This window comes from Mycteria americana, chromosome 3, assembly GCF_035582795.1.
Source record: "Mycteria americana isolate JAX WOST 10 ecotype Jacksonville Zoo and Gardens chromosome 3, USCA_MyAme_1.0, whole genome shotgun sequence".
NCBI classification, from domain to species: domain Eukaryota; kingdom Metazoa; phylum Chordata; class Aves; order Ciconiiformes; family Ciconiidae; genus Mycteria; species Mycteria americana.
Genome location: NC_134367.1, coordinates 126,182,330 through 126,195,231, shown reverse-complemented (window position 1 = coordinate 126,195,231; position 12,902 = coordinate 126,182,330). Strand labels below are relative to the sequence as shown.

Sequence of the window (12,902 nt, the reverse complement as noted above, 5' to 3'; positions counted from 1 at the left end):
AGAGGGAAACTGAGGAGTATTGCAAAGTGCCCAAGAGCCAGGGAGGAGGGCATCTCTGAGCAGAGTTAAGGCTAGTCACAAAACCACTTCCACTAAATATCAGCAGGACTCTCACTTGGGTACCCCTGTTACCACATGACAAGTCACGATGATGCTATACAGATGCATCGCAACACCATGCCACGGTCAGCCAGTCAACTTTGACAAAAGAATACTCCTTCAAAAGAGTTGAAGACAACTAATTCCTCATCCAGAGGAGGTATGGACCCATTTGGGAAAAGGAGGGAAACAACCTAACCCTTTTAACCCTTTGTTGAATGCAACATCTTCAGGAAGCTCTTCTTTGGGCCAGCCTACATAAGGTGAAGGCAACACCCTATAAAGCTGTTACTCTCTCAACCCTGCATATGTAAACAAAGTCTAAGCTGTAACAATCTCACGCCTCAGAGTCCATGGCCAAGAGCTAGGCTGAACCTCAAGCAGGCAGCCCAGCCAAGAGCCTCATCAGAATATGCCCACATGAAAACAGAGCACACTGTTCCTTTAGACTTCATTTTGAGTAGTTCCTTCACTGCTGTTAGTGCTGGTAAACACTTCATTGCCACATAAAGGAGAAAACATGAAAACAAATGTAACTATATTAGCAGCTTCCAGGAGAGACTTTCGGGGGAGAAAGTCTTTCGGGGGTGCAAGCCAAGCCAGTAACTGAAGTCAAGACCTTCTCTGCAATACAACTGCCACCCTCCTGCCAAACGATGAAGGACACAAAAGTACCGCTATCCAAACTATGCATACGCTCAAGCATCCAGTAAACCAGGCTGATCTCTGATCTGGCAAGCCTGCTGGAATAATGAGTATCCTGTGAATACATAATGTGCTGAAGTTGCCATTGTGTGAAGTAAGTCCATGGTTTGTCTGGGAGCCGAGCAATGCTGAGTCTACTGCTGCTTCCTGTTGCTTGTCCTGTATTAGCATTATTTTTGGATAGGCCCCATTATGTTCTGTAATCCTCCCTGCAGTCAGTATGGCCACACTATTGTTCTTGGTTAATATTAGCAGTCAATGCCTCTGTCTGGGTGGCCGGACTACAATGTATTCCAATCATAAAACTAGCATGCATTAACTGAACAATGTACTGGGGTAGAGCGGGGAGACTTGGGGTCCTCCCTCCTCCCCTTCTTTAAAAAAGGAAAAGAAAAGAGTATAGCTTCTCTTTTTTTTCTTTTTTTCTTTCTCTTTAAACTAATGATTTTAAGTGATCTCAGCTACCAGGGTGCATCGTATGACAACAGCATTTTAATCGGCACCTTATCTTGTTACGGAGTTATTTTCTCACGGAGCCCCACTTGTCAAAGACGAGCAGGTAGGCCAAGATGTCAATGGTTGCTTTCAACCTTCCCCAACAAGCAGATTACCTGCTCTTATCAGTCCCCCTACCTGTTTAAAGCATCCCACTGATAATTAAATGCCCCAGTTACAAAAGGGTGGCAAGGTTAATAGAGAGAATACCTAGTAGCCAGCCAAGCAAAACAGTCAGGTTCACATAGAGCAAGCCTCAACAAGAAGCCTTTCTACTTATTTACCTAAGCACATAAGAACTGGGTTGAGCTGGTAAAGGACTCAATGCTTGACTATTTACAAACCACTTTAACCACTTCTATCCACGTTTTACAGTTTCTTCTGAATACTACAAGAATAACGAGTGTAATTTATGCTGCAGAATAGTGACCACAGACCCATGAGCTCCACAGACTAACAAGAAATGAATGCAACAGCTTCTAGTTTTGACATCTCTCCCCACGTTAAGGCATATGGGTTACCAGCTAAAATTGTTAGAACTACGTCAGTTAACATATAAAACTTCTATTCATCAGCAGAAATACAAAGTCAAGTTTAGTTTGAATTTTCAAAACCAATCCTGTCATTAGTATTATCTACACAGAAATACTTTTAAGAACTGTAGCTTAAGGTTTTTGCATGTACTGCAGGGCATCAGACTTAAGAACTGAAGTTGGAGTAAGTGCCATGTATGAGATTGCAAGCTTCTTGTATGGCACATCATCTCACTTAAGTAGCTAAGGCCCAACTTTACTAGCTTCAGAACTAGTTTACTTCTATTCCAGCCTTCAGCCCACAATGAAGCGGTAAGTTTCCTTGAGTTAACTAGAATTTTAAGCATAAAGCATCAATTTTATGCAATTCATTTTCAGACATGCAGACTTCCAGCTGCATAAACAAGCTGACAGTGCTGGATGTATGTAGTCTGAGAAAGTTTAGGAACAAACTTCAACGCCAGGCTCAATCCAGCTGCCACTGAAGTTAAACTGGAGCAGGCCTTTATTATAACAAGAACAAAAAATCTGGGAGCAGGCAGGATGAGGATTTATTTTTAGACATATTATGGTAATATAGTCAAATGGATTTACCAGGAAGATGAAGTTCTGAACTGACTAGAACATAAATAACTCTTTAAGAACATGTAAGAACTCCCAAAACCTCCGAATGGATGCATCACTTCTCTGCAGTCCTGGGAAAAAACAGCCTTGTGGATGCTAATTATGCTTCAGATGTCACTTAATACTCTCAGCTCCGTTTTGGATAGTAATCCTAGGCAAAACATTGCACTTTGAGTGCTGAAGATTTATTCTTAAATTGTTAGTCAACAATAAATGACACTGTGGATTTGATTAATATGCATTTTGTTATTATAAAAATTTCTTCTGATGTACCCATGCTCCAAGATGACTTATCAGGCATTCTTTACGAAAAGCTTGAAGGATATCTAGCATTTCCTTCTACAAGTTTTCAAAAAGTTAACTGGAGGGAGGGAAAAATAAAATCAAAAAACAAGCTTTAGTTTTATGACTGTGAGTGTTTGTTTGTTTAAAAAACAACAAAAAAAAACCCACAAAACCCTCCAAAAAACAACAAGGCAGTTGAATCAAGTGATATTTTTCTCTCAGATTCAAGAGGCTGTTACTTTAATACCAGCTCCAGATCAGTATTTTGGAAGCCTCTTGTGTCAAGACAGGGGGAAAAAGTTCACGAAGCTTAAAAAACACTACAGCTCTTTCATTATCTCTTTCTAGCCAGAAAAAACAACGCCTACCCAGAAAACATATTTTGTGTCTTCAGGAACCAGTAGCAGTAAGATTTGTCATTAAAAAGGGGAAAGGCTGACTATTTTATTTTTTTAGAGTAAGGTTGAAATAAGATGTTCAAAACTCTTTTTAATTGTATTTTATGCTAAAGTCATTTAGATGCTGGAGGGTTTTTTTCCACCTCAGTAGTTTCCTGGTGTGTTGGTGCAATTGGCCCCAATATTAAATAATTACAAGGATCATAATTTCAGGATAAACAAGCCGTTTGAAATTGGAGCTATGCATACCAAAGGAATGGCCAAGTTTGACCTCCTTCTTACTCACAGTCTCGCCAAACCCCCAAAAGATCTTTCTTTACATAAAAGCAAAGTTTAGTGCTAAGCTTTGCTTAGTTAATTCATACACAGCTCCCTTAAGGTATAGCACACATCACACTTTGGATTCTTTAAGAAAGGCAAGAGATTTGATTTATGTCAGAGAAGAGCATGTGTCTACCATGAAACAAAACTTGTTGAGACAGACTTTGACAAGTGGAACATGGAAATTCTTTTGTTCCATACTTTTCTGTATGGCTTCATAAGCCAAGTTTGACTGTCAAGAAAGTCACTAGTCTCAAAATGAATGCAAGATGCAAGACTGCGTGTATTTTTTTTAATCATCATCATCATTATTAGTGTTTCAATTTACTGAAGAATTGCTAGCTATTGCGGGGCAGCTTTCTGATGCACTCTGGTTCCTTTATGCTGGTCTGCTGCCCTGTTTCCTAGCAACTTACTCAAACCTCCCATCACTTAAATTAATTTATGGCCCACCATCTCCACACCCATTACTCACAGGGGTACATATCAAAACTGACAAGAGCAAACCGCGTAAGTTTTATTAATAAGACTCTGACACTTCAAATCTACATTATAACTACAAGCCAAATCTAACAATACATTTAAAGCACACCATTCTCTTTTTTCCTTTCCTGCATGATGAATAAAGGCCTCTAATGCAATATAACTATTTTTCACAAACAGCGTAAGGGGGCAGCTTGACATGGGAAGAGGGGTTTTTTTTTATTTTTATTATAAGTAGTCAAGACAAAAAAACTTCTTAATGTTACTGACTCAAGCTGGAACATCCAAGAAAAGCCTCCCTCAGACAGCAGAACACAATACATATTCAGAGATGAGCATGAATTTTCAAGTGCAATATGATTAACATTTCAGTCTAGCTCCTATTACCTTTACTGTAATTTTCAGTTGGACGTATTCAAAGACAACTCTCATGATTAGCCACATTGGTAAATGCAATGCTAGTCTCAAGCTTTTACTAAAGTCAACAGTATTCACCCATCTAAAGAGGCTTTTTTAAGTTCTGAAATTTCAGCATCAGATTTGACTAATTAAGTTTACTACTTTATCTGTAGAACTTCCAAAATGCCTAAAATGATTTGTGTACACAATTTCACTACAAATAAGAGCTTTGCCACATTAGATATTCTTTTGTTCAAATGCCATTTGAAAAATCACAATGGCTAGCATAAAAGCTGTGTCCTATGGAAGTTAAAGCTGGGAGGCAGGCTTGATAATTGCAAACAGACTATCACCACAATCTCAAAAAGTGCATTTCTGCATGGGAATATGCAAGAGTTTATTCCAAAAATTCCAGTCTTAGGAACCAGAGTGTCTGAAGTTGTCGAGTTTTACACATTTCAAAGGCTGCACTGGAGTTCTGCTGCTGCTGCTCTAGGATTCCAGTGCTCAATTAGATTCAGCAGGACAATAGAAGCATTTCTTTTACTAAGATTCAGGCAAGCTTAAGAAAACTTCTCCCAGGGTCCCCACACCGCCAAACCCACCCTCTATGCACAGATTTCCATTCCCAACTCGGTGAAGAGAGGGTTGTTAGAAAGAACACGTTCAGTTTTCACATCATTTTTATATACATACACATATCTTCAGATTCAAGGCACTCGAATTACTGGGAGCAGGGTAGGGGGCTATTTAAAAAAAAAAATCCTTGATGAACCTGACTTTTCTGAAAAGAGTCAAAATCTGCAACACAAGCACTGCAGCCATTGGCAGAGCTTCAAATACCTCAGATTTCTACAAAGCCCTTTATCCCTTTGATGGCATAGTTGATAACAGTTTTATCTCACTTCATGTTAGAAAGACAAAGAGAAAGAAAGAAAGAAGGGACTTGTACTTCCAACAGAAAATACTTTTGTTAACTCTGCTATTGTACTTTGTAATACTATCTCCTTAAAAATGCAGACTTGATTTCACCCTTGTGCCTCTCCAGCCCTCAATACTCCAGAAGTCACAACTGACAGAGGAGGCAGGTAGGAGGCAGCACAGGACATTTCAAGAACACATGGCTGCCTGCAGCACTTGGCCGTAGGACTACAAAGTGGGTGTCTACACTACAACTGGAGAAGGAATGCTTTTGGGGCGGGCTTTCCCCCCCCAAAGTCCAGGCCCTCCCAGCAACCAGTCCTTATCCGATGAGGAAGGGCCAAGCTTTGGAGGGAGCAGAAAGTCTAGGCGCGCTTCCACCTCGCCAGCAGTGATAGTGACAGAGATAGGAAACAAGATTCACCCCTCCCCTGCATGCATGTAAGAGCCCTCCTCCCCTCGCAAAAATGACCTTAGGCATCTAGGTTAGGATGACTAGATTTTCAAAACTGCTGAGCATCAACATATCCCAAGGCAGTTGGTGGGAAATTGTCTGCTCAGCGCGTTTGGAAGAGGGGAGGGGGGAAAACCAGTTTTGTTTCCTAGGTGATCTCTAAATATAAGTTTTAGGAGCATAAATTTGGGAGTTTTCAGCTTTCATACCACAGCATCCCAGAAAGCCACCTCAAAAGACAGACTGCTGTGTGTGCATAAGAGCCCCCCAGATCAGTCATCCTCAGTTTTTGCTTGCCCGCACGCAGCACTGCTGGGCACAAAACAATGCACCTCCTGCCATCCAAGGCCATGGCAGTCTTCTATGTCCAGAAACCCTATGGCCCTGGAGCCTGCATCCGTGGGTCTGTCCTGGGTGATGACCGTTTTGGAAAGATGGGCCTCAGTTTCTGTGCTGCGAGTACCAGACTCCTCTGCAGAGCTGACCATATCAAAGCTTCAACCCTCTTGAGCACCCCAGAAGAAATAAACAGCACTGCAGTCTAAGCGAGCGTTCTTTACATGACCAACAACAAAGCAGGCTTCAGCTAATGACGGGGTGACCCGTCCTCCATCTCACCGTTCTACAAGGCTGACCAGTATTTGCTAGAGTGGACAACGCTGGGAAAGTGCCTAGCAAAGAGCCCCACCTCCTTGAGCCACAGAGTTTTGCACACAACTAGAGGGAGGCCAGAACCTATGGACCACAGAGGCAAGGAGCCAGGAAAAGGTGTGCTGCAGGGAAGAGTGGGTGAAACGGACCAAAAGCTAAGGCCAGGCTTTTCTCAGTCTTTAGCTTCTAGAGTCCACAAGTACCTCAAAACGTAGCAAGCTTCCCGGGGAAGCTGGCAGCTAGCTCACCAAGAGCAGCAACAGCAGCTCCCATCAACACCAAGCAGTGCAGCAAGATTTCCCCTTGGGAGAAGCAGGAAGCCTTCCCAAACACGCTCCAGGGAAGGAGGCCAGCTATGACACACACTTTTCACACGGGATCCCTCTACAGCCCCTAACCCACTGCTCTTCTGGCTTAAGCCCAAGACGTCACTGGTTAGGAGAAAAAAAAAATAAAAAAAGAAAAAAAATGAACTTCTGACCTTCTAAGTCTCAAGAGACTTATTCATGCTATAAAGTGCAGAGATACTGGGTTTGCTTCCCTGACCCATTTAGATCCCCCTCACTGCACATCTGACTTTCAAATTTAACAGGCTGTGCATTGTGAGCCCCAGGGAACAAAAACAAAAACATCACCACATTTTACTCATTTCTGTGCTGCGGATTCCCGACACTCTTGCCAAGATGCCTGCTCCCTCCCCAGTCCTGGTCCCTCTCCCCCTGCACAAGAAGTTAGAGCTCGGCTCACTAGGGCCATCTCAAACAGGACTGTCCAACAGAGGCAGAGCCAGAGCAGGCCATGCACTCACCGGCCAGGCGAAGCTGAAAGGGATAACAATCCGGTTCTTTTCATTATTCCGGTTGTACTTTAAATTGAAGGTATTTCCTCCAATGACAGGAGTGGATTTGGATCCGAAGCTGCAAGGACCGCCAGCAGTGACCCGCGACTGATACTCCTTCAGGCAAACTTTAAAATAGGTATCACACTCGTCTCTGGTGCATTTTCTGTCTCCTGGGTTTCGGGTGCCATCACAGCAATTTCCATTTTGCAGTTCACCATTCACATTTTGCATGGATAAGATCTCCAACTCGAACTGTCCCGATGCTAAAATCACCTGTTAATCCCAAGAAAGAACCAGAGGAGAAAACAAAAAAACCAAAAAAAAAAACAAGAAACAAGAAACAGACAGTTAAATCACTTTTTTCCCAAACACAATCTACAACTGCAGACAGGAGAAAGTAATTTTAAGTGTGCTTTCAAGAAGCACATGCATAATTAAAAAAAAAAAAAACAACAAACCAGCAACCACTCCAAGCTTTTCCCTATCAGACATCCATGAGAAAGGCTCATAAATCATCCCAACCAAATAATGCCATTAACGCTAAAAAAGAACCTTAAGTGCCAAGTCCAAAAAACATGTGTGTGAGGAAGACTTCTAAATCGTTAGGAAATAAAACTAAACCAAACCAAGAGTGCATATGCGAGGGCAAACCCAACGAAACGATGTAGCTGTAGCACCCTGGAAATGCAACCCCTTTGCCTACTCCGAGGTGCAGCTGAGACGGGGAAAATAGCCTCCCCGCTCAAGGCTGCCCAGCTGAGATTCAGACCTTGCTCGTTAGTCACCCCAAGAGTACCGCAATTAGCCCTGGTTTAAAAAAAAAAAAAAAAGTAATTTCGAAAAAAAAAAAAAAAAAAGCGGTTTGCAGTAATTGCACTTTTTATTCCCAGCGAATTAAGTGTTGCTGCAAGGAGGGCTTCTGCGTTTGCCATCTCCGCAGAAAAGTTAGCAGCAGTAACTCCACTCTCGCTGAAGGAGCTTTGCAAAAGCGCCTTGCGCACCGCTGAAGGTTTGGGTTTTTTAAAAGCCGGCTACCGCAATCACTGCGGGAGCCGCGTTTCGCGGAAAAGCAGGAAAATTACCGCAATCCGCTCTGCGCGGCAGACTCGAGAGCCCAACTCAGGCTCGCTGAAGTTTCCCCTCTTCCCCCTCCCTCCCCTCCCGCGAGGGGCTGCAGCCCGGGAGGACGCGCGGTGCCCAGGTACGTACCTTTGCCCGCAGCCCCAGCAGGGCCAGGAGAAGGACGAAGGAGCACGCCGCCGCGGCTGCCCGCCGGGGCGCACGCATGCCGCCGCCGCCGCCGCGCTGCCCGCCCGCCTGCCTGCCTGCAGGCCGCCGCCGCCGCCGTTCGCTCCGGGACGGGACGGGGAGGGCCAGGAGGGGAGGAGGAGGCGCCGCCGCTGCTGCCCGCCGCCGCCGCCGCCCCGCTCTAATATACCGCGCCGGCCGCGGCGCGCACCCGCGCCGAACAACGCCGCTTTTCAAGCGCTTTCAATAGCGCCCCGGTCTTCAATGCAAAGCAGCCCAGCCTCCTTTTATTCTCCTTATTCTCTCGCCTCCCTCTTTTCTTTCCCTTTTCTTTTCTCTCTCCTCTTTTTTTTTTATTATTGCGATTATTATCCCGATCCTTTTATTTCTTTCAGGTCGCCGGCCACCGCGCGGTGGAGGCGCGGCGAGCCCCCCGCCCCCCCGAGACACACACGCACACACACACACGCACGCACACACACACGCACATGCAGCACACACACACCGCCCGGGAGCCGGCCGCCCGTCTGGGAGCCCCGCCGCCGCTCGGCTTCATCTAGCCCACGGCGGCAGGCGGGGAGGCCGCCCGCCCGCGCATGCGCCCATCCATATGCATGAGGGGGGAAGGAGGAGGGGGGGAAGGAGGAGAATGGCAGGAGTAGGGGAAGGCAGGTACCGGCAGGAGAGGAGGAGGCGGAGAAGAGGGTGCAGAGCAGAGGGCTAGCCGGCCGCGGGCGGGAGCAAGCCGCGGGCGGCGGCTGTTCCTCCTGCAGGCGGTGGCGGGCCCCGGCCCCAGGCCGCCCCGAGGGTCGCAGTCCGCCGCGCCGCCCCGCCTCCCTCGGGAAGCCCCGCTCGGCAGGTGCCTCCCGGGCTACCTGGAGCAGCAGCCTGCCGCGGCCTCGCTGAGGCGGCCCGGGAACGGCGGGCCGGCGCGTTCTCTTGACGGCGCCCGCGGCTGAGGCAGCGCCGCGCAGAGGAGAGGGCTTTTCCCGCCCGCCGCTCGCTGAGGGGACGTGCGGGTCCTCCCTGCCCGGGAGCGGAGCGGGAGCCGTAGCCCTTTCCTCCTCGGGGCTGGCTGAAGGAACAATGAAGCCTTTGGGGTCGCCTTTGCAGTGAAAACTTCCCCTGCCCTCGGCCGGCGGCAGCCGCCCGCCTTCCCGCCCCGCGCTACCTGAGGCAGCGCAGCCGTTACGGGGCGGGGGGCGCGCGCGCGCTCGTGGCGCGACCGTTGAGGGACCGTTGAGGGGGCGGCGGGGCCGCTGAGGTGACGGCGCTCCCCGGGAGCGGGTTTGCGCTCCCCGAGGGGAAAGGCGGGACGGACGGCCCGGTCTCTGAGGTAGTGGCCGCTGCCTTGGCCAGCGGCTCTCCTGAGGGAAGCAGAGATGGCAGTCACCCCCGTGGGACTCGTTGTCCCCTCCTTAGCGCGAGGCCGCACCGCCAAGGATCTCCCGTGGTTCAGGAGGGAAAGAGCTGGAAGTGGGACGCATCCCTCAGCTACAGCTCCAGGCAGATTAGTCGGGGGAAGACAGCGGTGGCTGAGTGCAGAGGCTCTGTCAGACTCGCCTGCTCCCGGCGCTGGAGACGCATGTCCCGGCTGCCCAGCTCCCAAGTGAGTGCTGGGGTTTGTCAGACACATCCTTTCAGGAGCAGGGTCTGGAGGCACATAGCCAGGTGGTTACCTTGTGGAACTCCTTGCCACAGGCCACAGAGAAGCCCAACAGTTTGCACAGTAGCAAAAAGTGTTCAGACTAGCTCCCAGAGGAAGAGCCACGCCACAAAGGGCATTGAATAACAAAGAAAAAACAACCCACCCCTAACTTCGTCTCTGGTTAGGGAAGTCCCTGAGCCGCTGATCTAGAAGTTGGGTGAGTGTGCTGGGAACTGTCACTGCATCACTGTCCCTTTCTTCCTGAGGCGCTGGAGACAGGAACCTGGCCTACATGACGTTTACTCTGACCCAGAACAGCTATTCTTATGTCCCTATCTCCTATTCCACCCTGATCTAACGCAGTAGATGTGTAAATGTCTATTTTATACACCAGAGTCAGTGGTATAGAGGAAAACAAGATTTCTGACCTAATTTTATCTCCTTTGTTTGCATTTCCTATGGCAAAAGCAAAGTGCATGCTTGTTCTTGGCTGTGGTAAGGTCCATCCTCTTACAGAGTGTCTAAGGCTGTGAAGCCGGCAGTACTTGTGCCCCTAACACTAGAACCGTGCTCATACTTTTATCAGACTCCTGCAGATCACTTCCCATTTGTGAGTTCAAAACTTAGATTACATACCAGCCATTTTGGCATGCCTGTGAGGTACCTGGTTGCCGAATACTCCTTCCAGCCTCATTCAGCCCAGAAGTTCTAACAGCATCAGTTGTTTCTTACTTGGAGTCATTAACTTTTCTCAGGCTGGTAAACCTTCACTGTGTTTTATCCACAAAGCGGCTGCAGTTTGGTGATATGAGAACCAGTGCCTCTCTTCCTTTTTTCAGTGGGTGTTGGTGAGCTTCCGCAGCCTATTTAAATGTTACTCATTCACAAGTGCCACACATGTGCTCCTCTGAGCCTTTAAATAGGGCCTTTAAATACCCTGATGCCTGCTGGTATGCTCCGTACCTTTAGGGCAGGTCTGGAGTTGGCCTTTCTGCAAAAGGTTACTCCACCCGCTTGACTCCAGTGCTTAGGAAACCCAGAGTTCTGGTTCCCACAGTGCTTGTGACTCAGCAGTGTAGCTGCCCTTAAACAGAATTACTTGTCCAACAACTTAAAATGCTTTGCAAGCACTAATGAATTAAGCCTCCCAATGTCTTGAGACTCAAAGTATTACTGATAGGTAAGCCAAGGCAGAGTGCGAGTCGTGCAGAAGCGCGTTGCAAGCCCTCTCCCTTGCAGCCCTGAAAGAATTTTGACCTCATGGAAGTCGGTAGCAAAGTGCCCTTAACTTATTAAGGCCAGAATTCCTGCTTTTCTTCACTGGGCTCTCAAGGCCAGATCTTTAGCCACTGCACAGCAGCACTGAAAACCAATTGAGCATGGTGCATTATGCAGCCTGAGGATCTTTTTAAGATGCCCATTTCACTGCCTGTACAGCAATGTACAAATTGCTGCATGTACACAGCAGGCCTGAATTGTAGTTGCTTTGAGTAGCCGGAGACTGCTGCATGTAAAATTCCTGCTGCAATGCTCTGCTTGCATATGTCCATGTCTCGCGAGGTGCGGAGCCGACGTGTCTTCCTTTGAGGCCGGTGAAGAACTTTTCAATGTCTGGCACTCAGCTTTTTACATTGCGTAAAGTTACTTCCTGCTAATCTTCCTATTCTGACATAATTAGATTACATCCACATTAGAAGCCATTATAAACATCTAGTGTGCCAAGGTCCAGTGTTACAGACAGTACTTCACTTGAGGCCTGAATCAGTTCCCTAATACAGAGTTAGATCCTGCTTCATTGAAGCCACTGGGAGGATGCCCAGGACTTTGGTGGGACAAGGATCACAGCCTTTAGAGGGAGCGCCTGGTTTATGAGGGTCAGGTGTTGTGAAGTCAATTCTTTGTGTTAGGAAAGTTGTAATTTCCTTTTAAAGCTCAGTGACTCACTGAATCATGGCTGTGAACAATCCCACAGGATTTCCTTAGATTTGTGATACCTGAAGGTAAGCTTGGAATGGCGCCCCTGGAAAAATTCTTCGTTCAGGGACCTGATCCATCTCATTTTCAAGTCAGTGACTAAACTTCTGTTTACTACTGTAATGCAGATCAAGACGGTTGCATAATCGTGGGGGCCTAATCCTGCATCAGCCTTCAATAAACCAGTAGAAAGGGCTACCAGAAAGGCATCGGTTGAAATGTGGAATCTGTAGTCATAAAGAGTTCACAAAGCTTGATGGCCTCATTTCACAGCAAATGAAGAGGCTAGAGGAGCCCTTTGTTTCTCCGTAGATTTTTGTAAAAGTAGTTTTGCTTCTCTCAACTAGCCACCCTCTAAAATTCACTTGCTGCAGTTTTAAATATAATTCTGGGCAAACTGAGTGAAAGAGTGAAAATTTCATCCACTTGGATAATCCTTTATCTAAGACTTAAGCTTCCCTATTGCACGGAGAAGAACATATCACTGCAGTCAATCATGGATGAGTGAGCTTTCAGATAAGGCCTTTCCTATAATACACCCATAACACTTTATTTTCCTCTTGCTGTACTGGAACTGACCTCCCACTTGAGCGAGTGTCGCGGAGGCAGAGATAGGGACTGTGCCGTGCTGCTTGGCTGACACACATTTCAGAGCAACACATTCCAGCAGATGAACCCATTTGCACAGTTGAGTGATCTAAACTTAGAAAGCTAATTTCTCTAATTACAAAGTGAGACTGAACTCCTGTAAAGCTTTTCATCACCTGAGTGGAATGGGAATTGCACTTCCATAATCATTTAATGTTTAGAAACTAATTAGAAA

The 12,902-nt window shown here is 46.9% G+C and overlaps 1 protein-coding gene across 2 annotated transcripts in view; it reads right to left on the bottom strand.

Annotated features, from left to right (window-relative positions):
* The window catches only part of JAG1 (jagged canonical Notch ligand 1), a 37,572-nt gene extending 28,558 nt beyond the window's left edge, over positions 1 to 9,014 (bottom strand). For both annotated transcript variants that reach the window (XM_075496905.1, XM_075496906.1), the window contains exons 1-2: positions 8,419 to 9,014; positions 7,177 to 7,482 (exon numbers count right to left, since the gene is read on the bottom strand). In XM_075496905.1, coding sequence (XP_075353020.1) covers positions 7,177 to 7,482; positions 8,419 to 8,496 — 384 coding nt within the window. In that variant the 5' untranslated portion in view covers positions 8,497 to 9,014. The remainder of the gene's footprint in view (positions 1 to 7,176; positions 7,483 to 8,418) is intronic.
* Between the last annotated feature and the right edge of the window lie 3,888 nt (positions 9,015 to 12,902).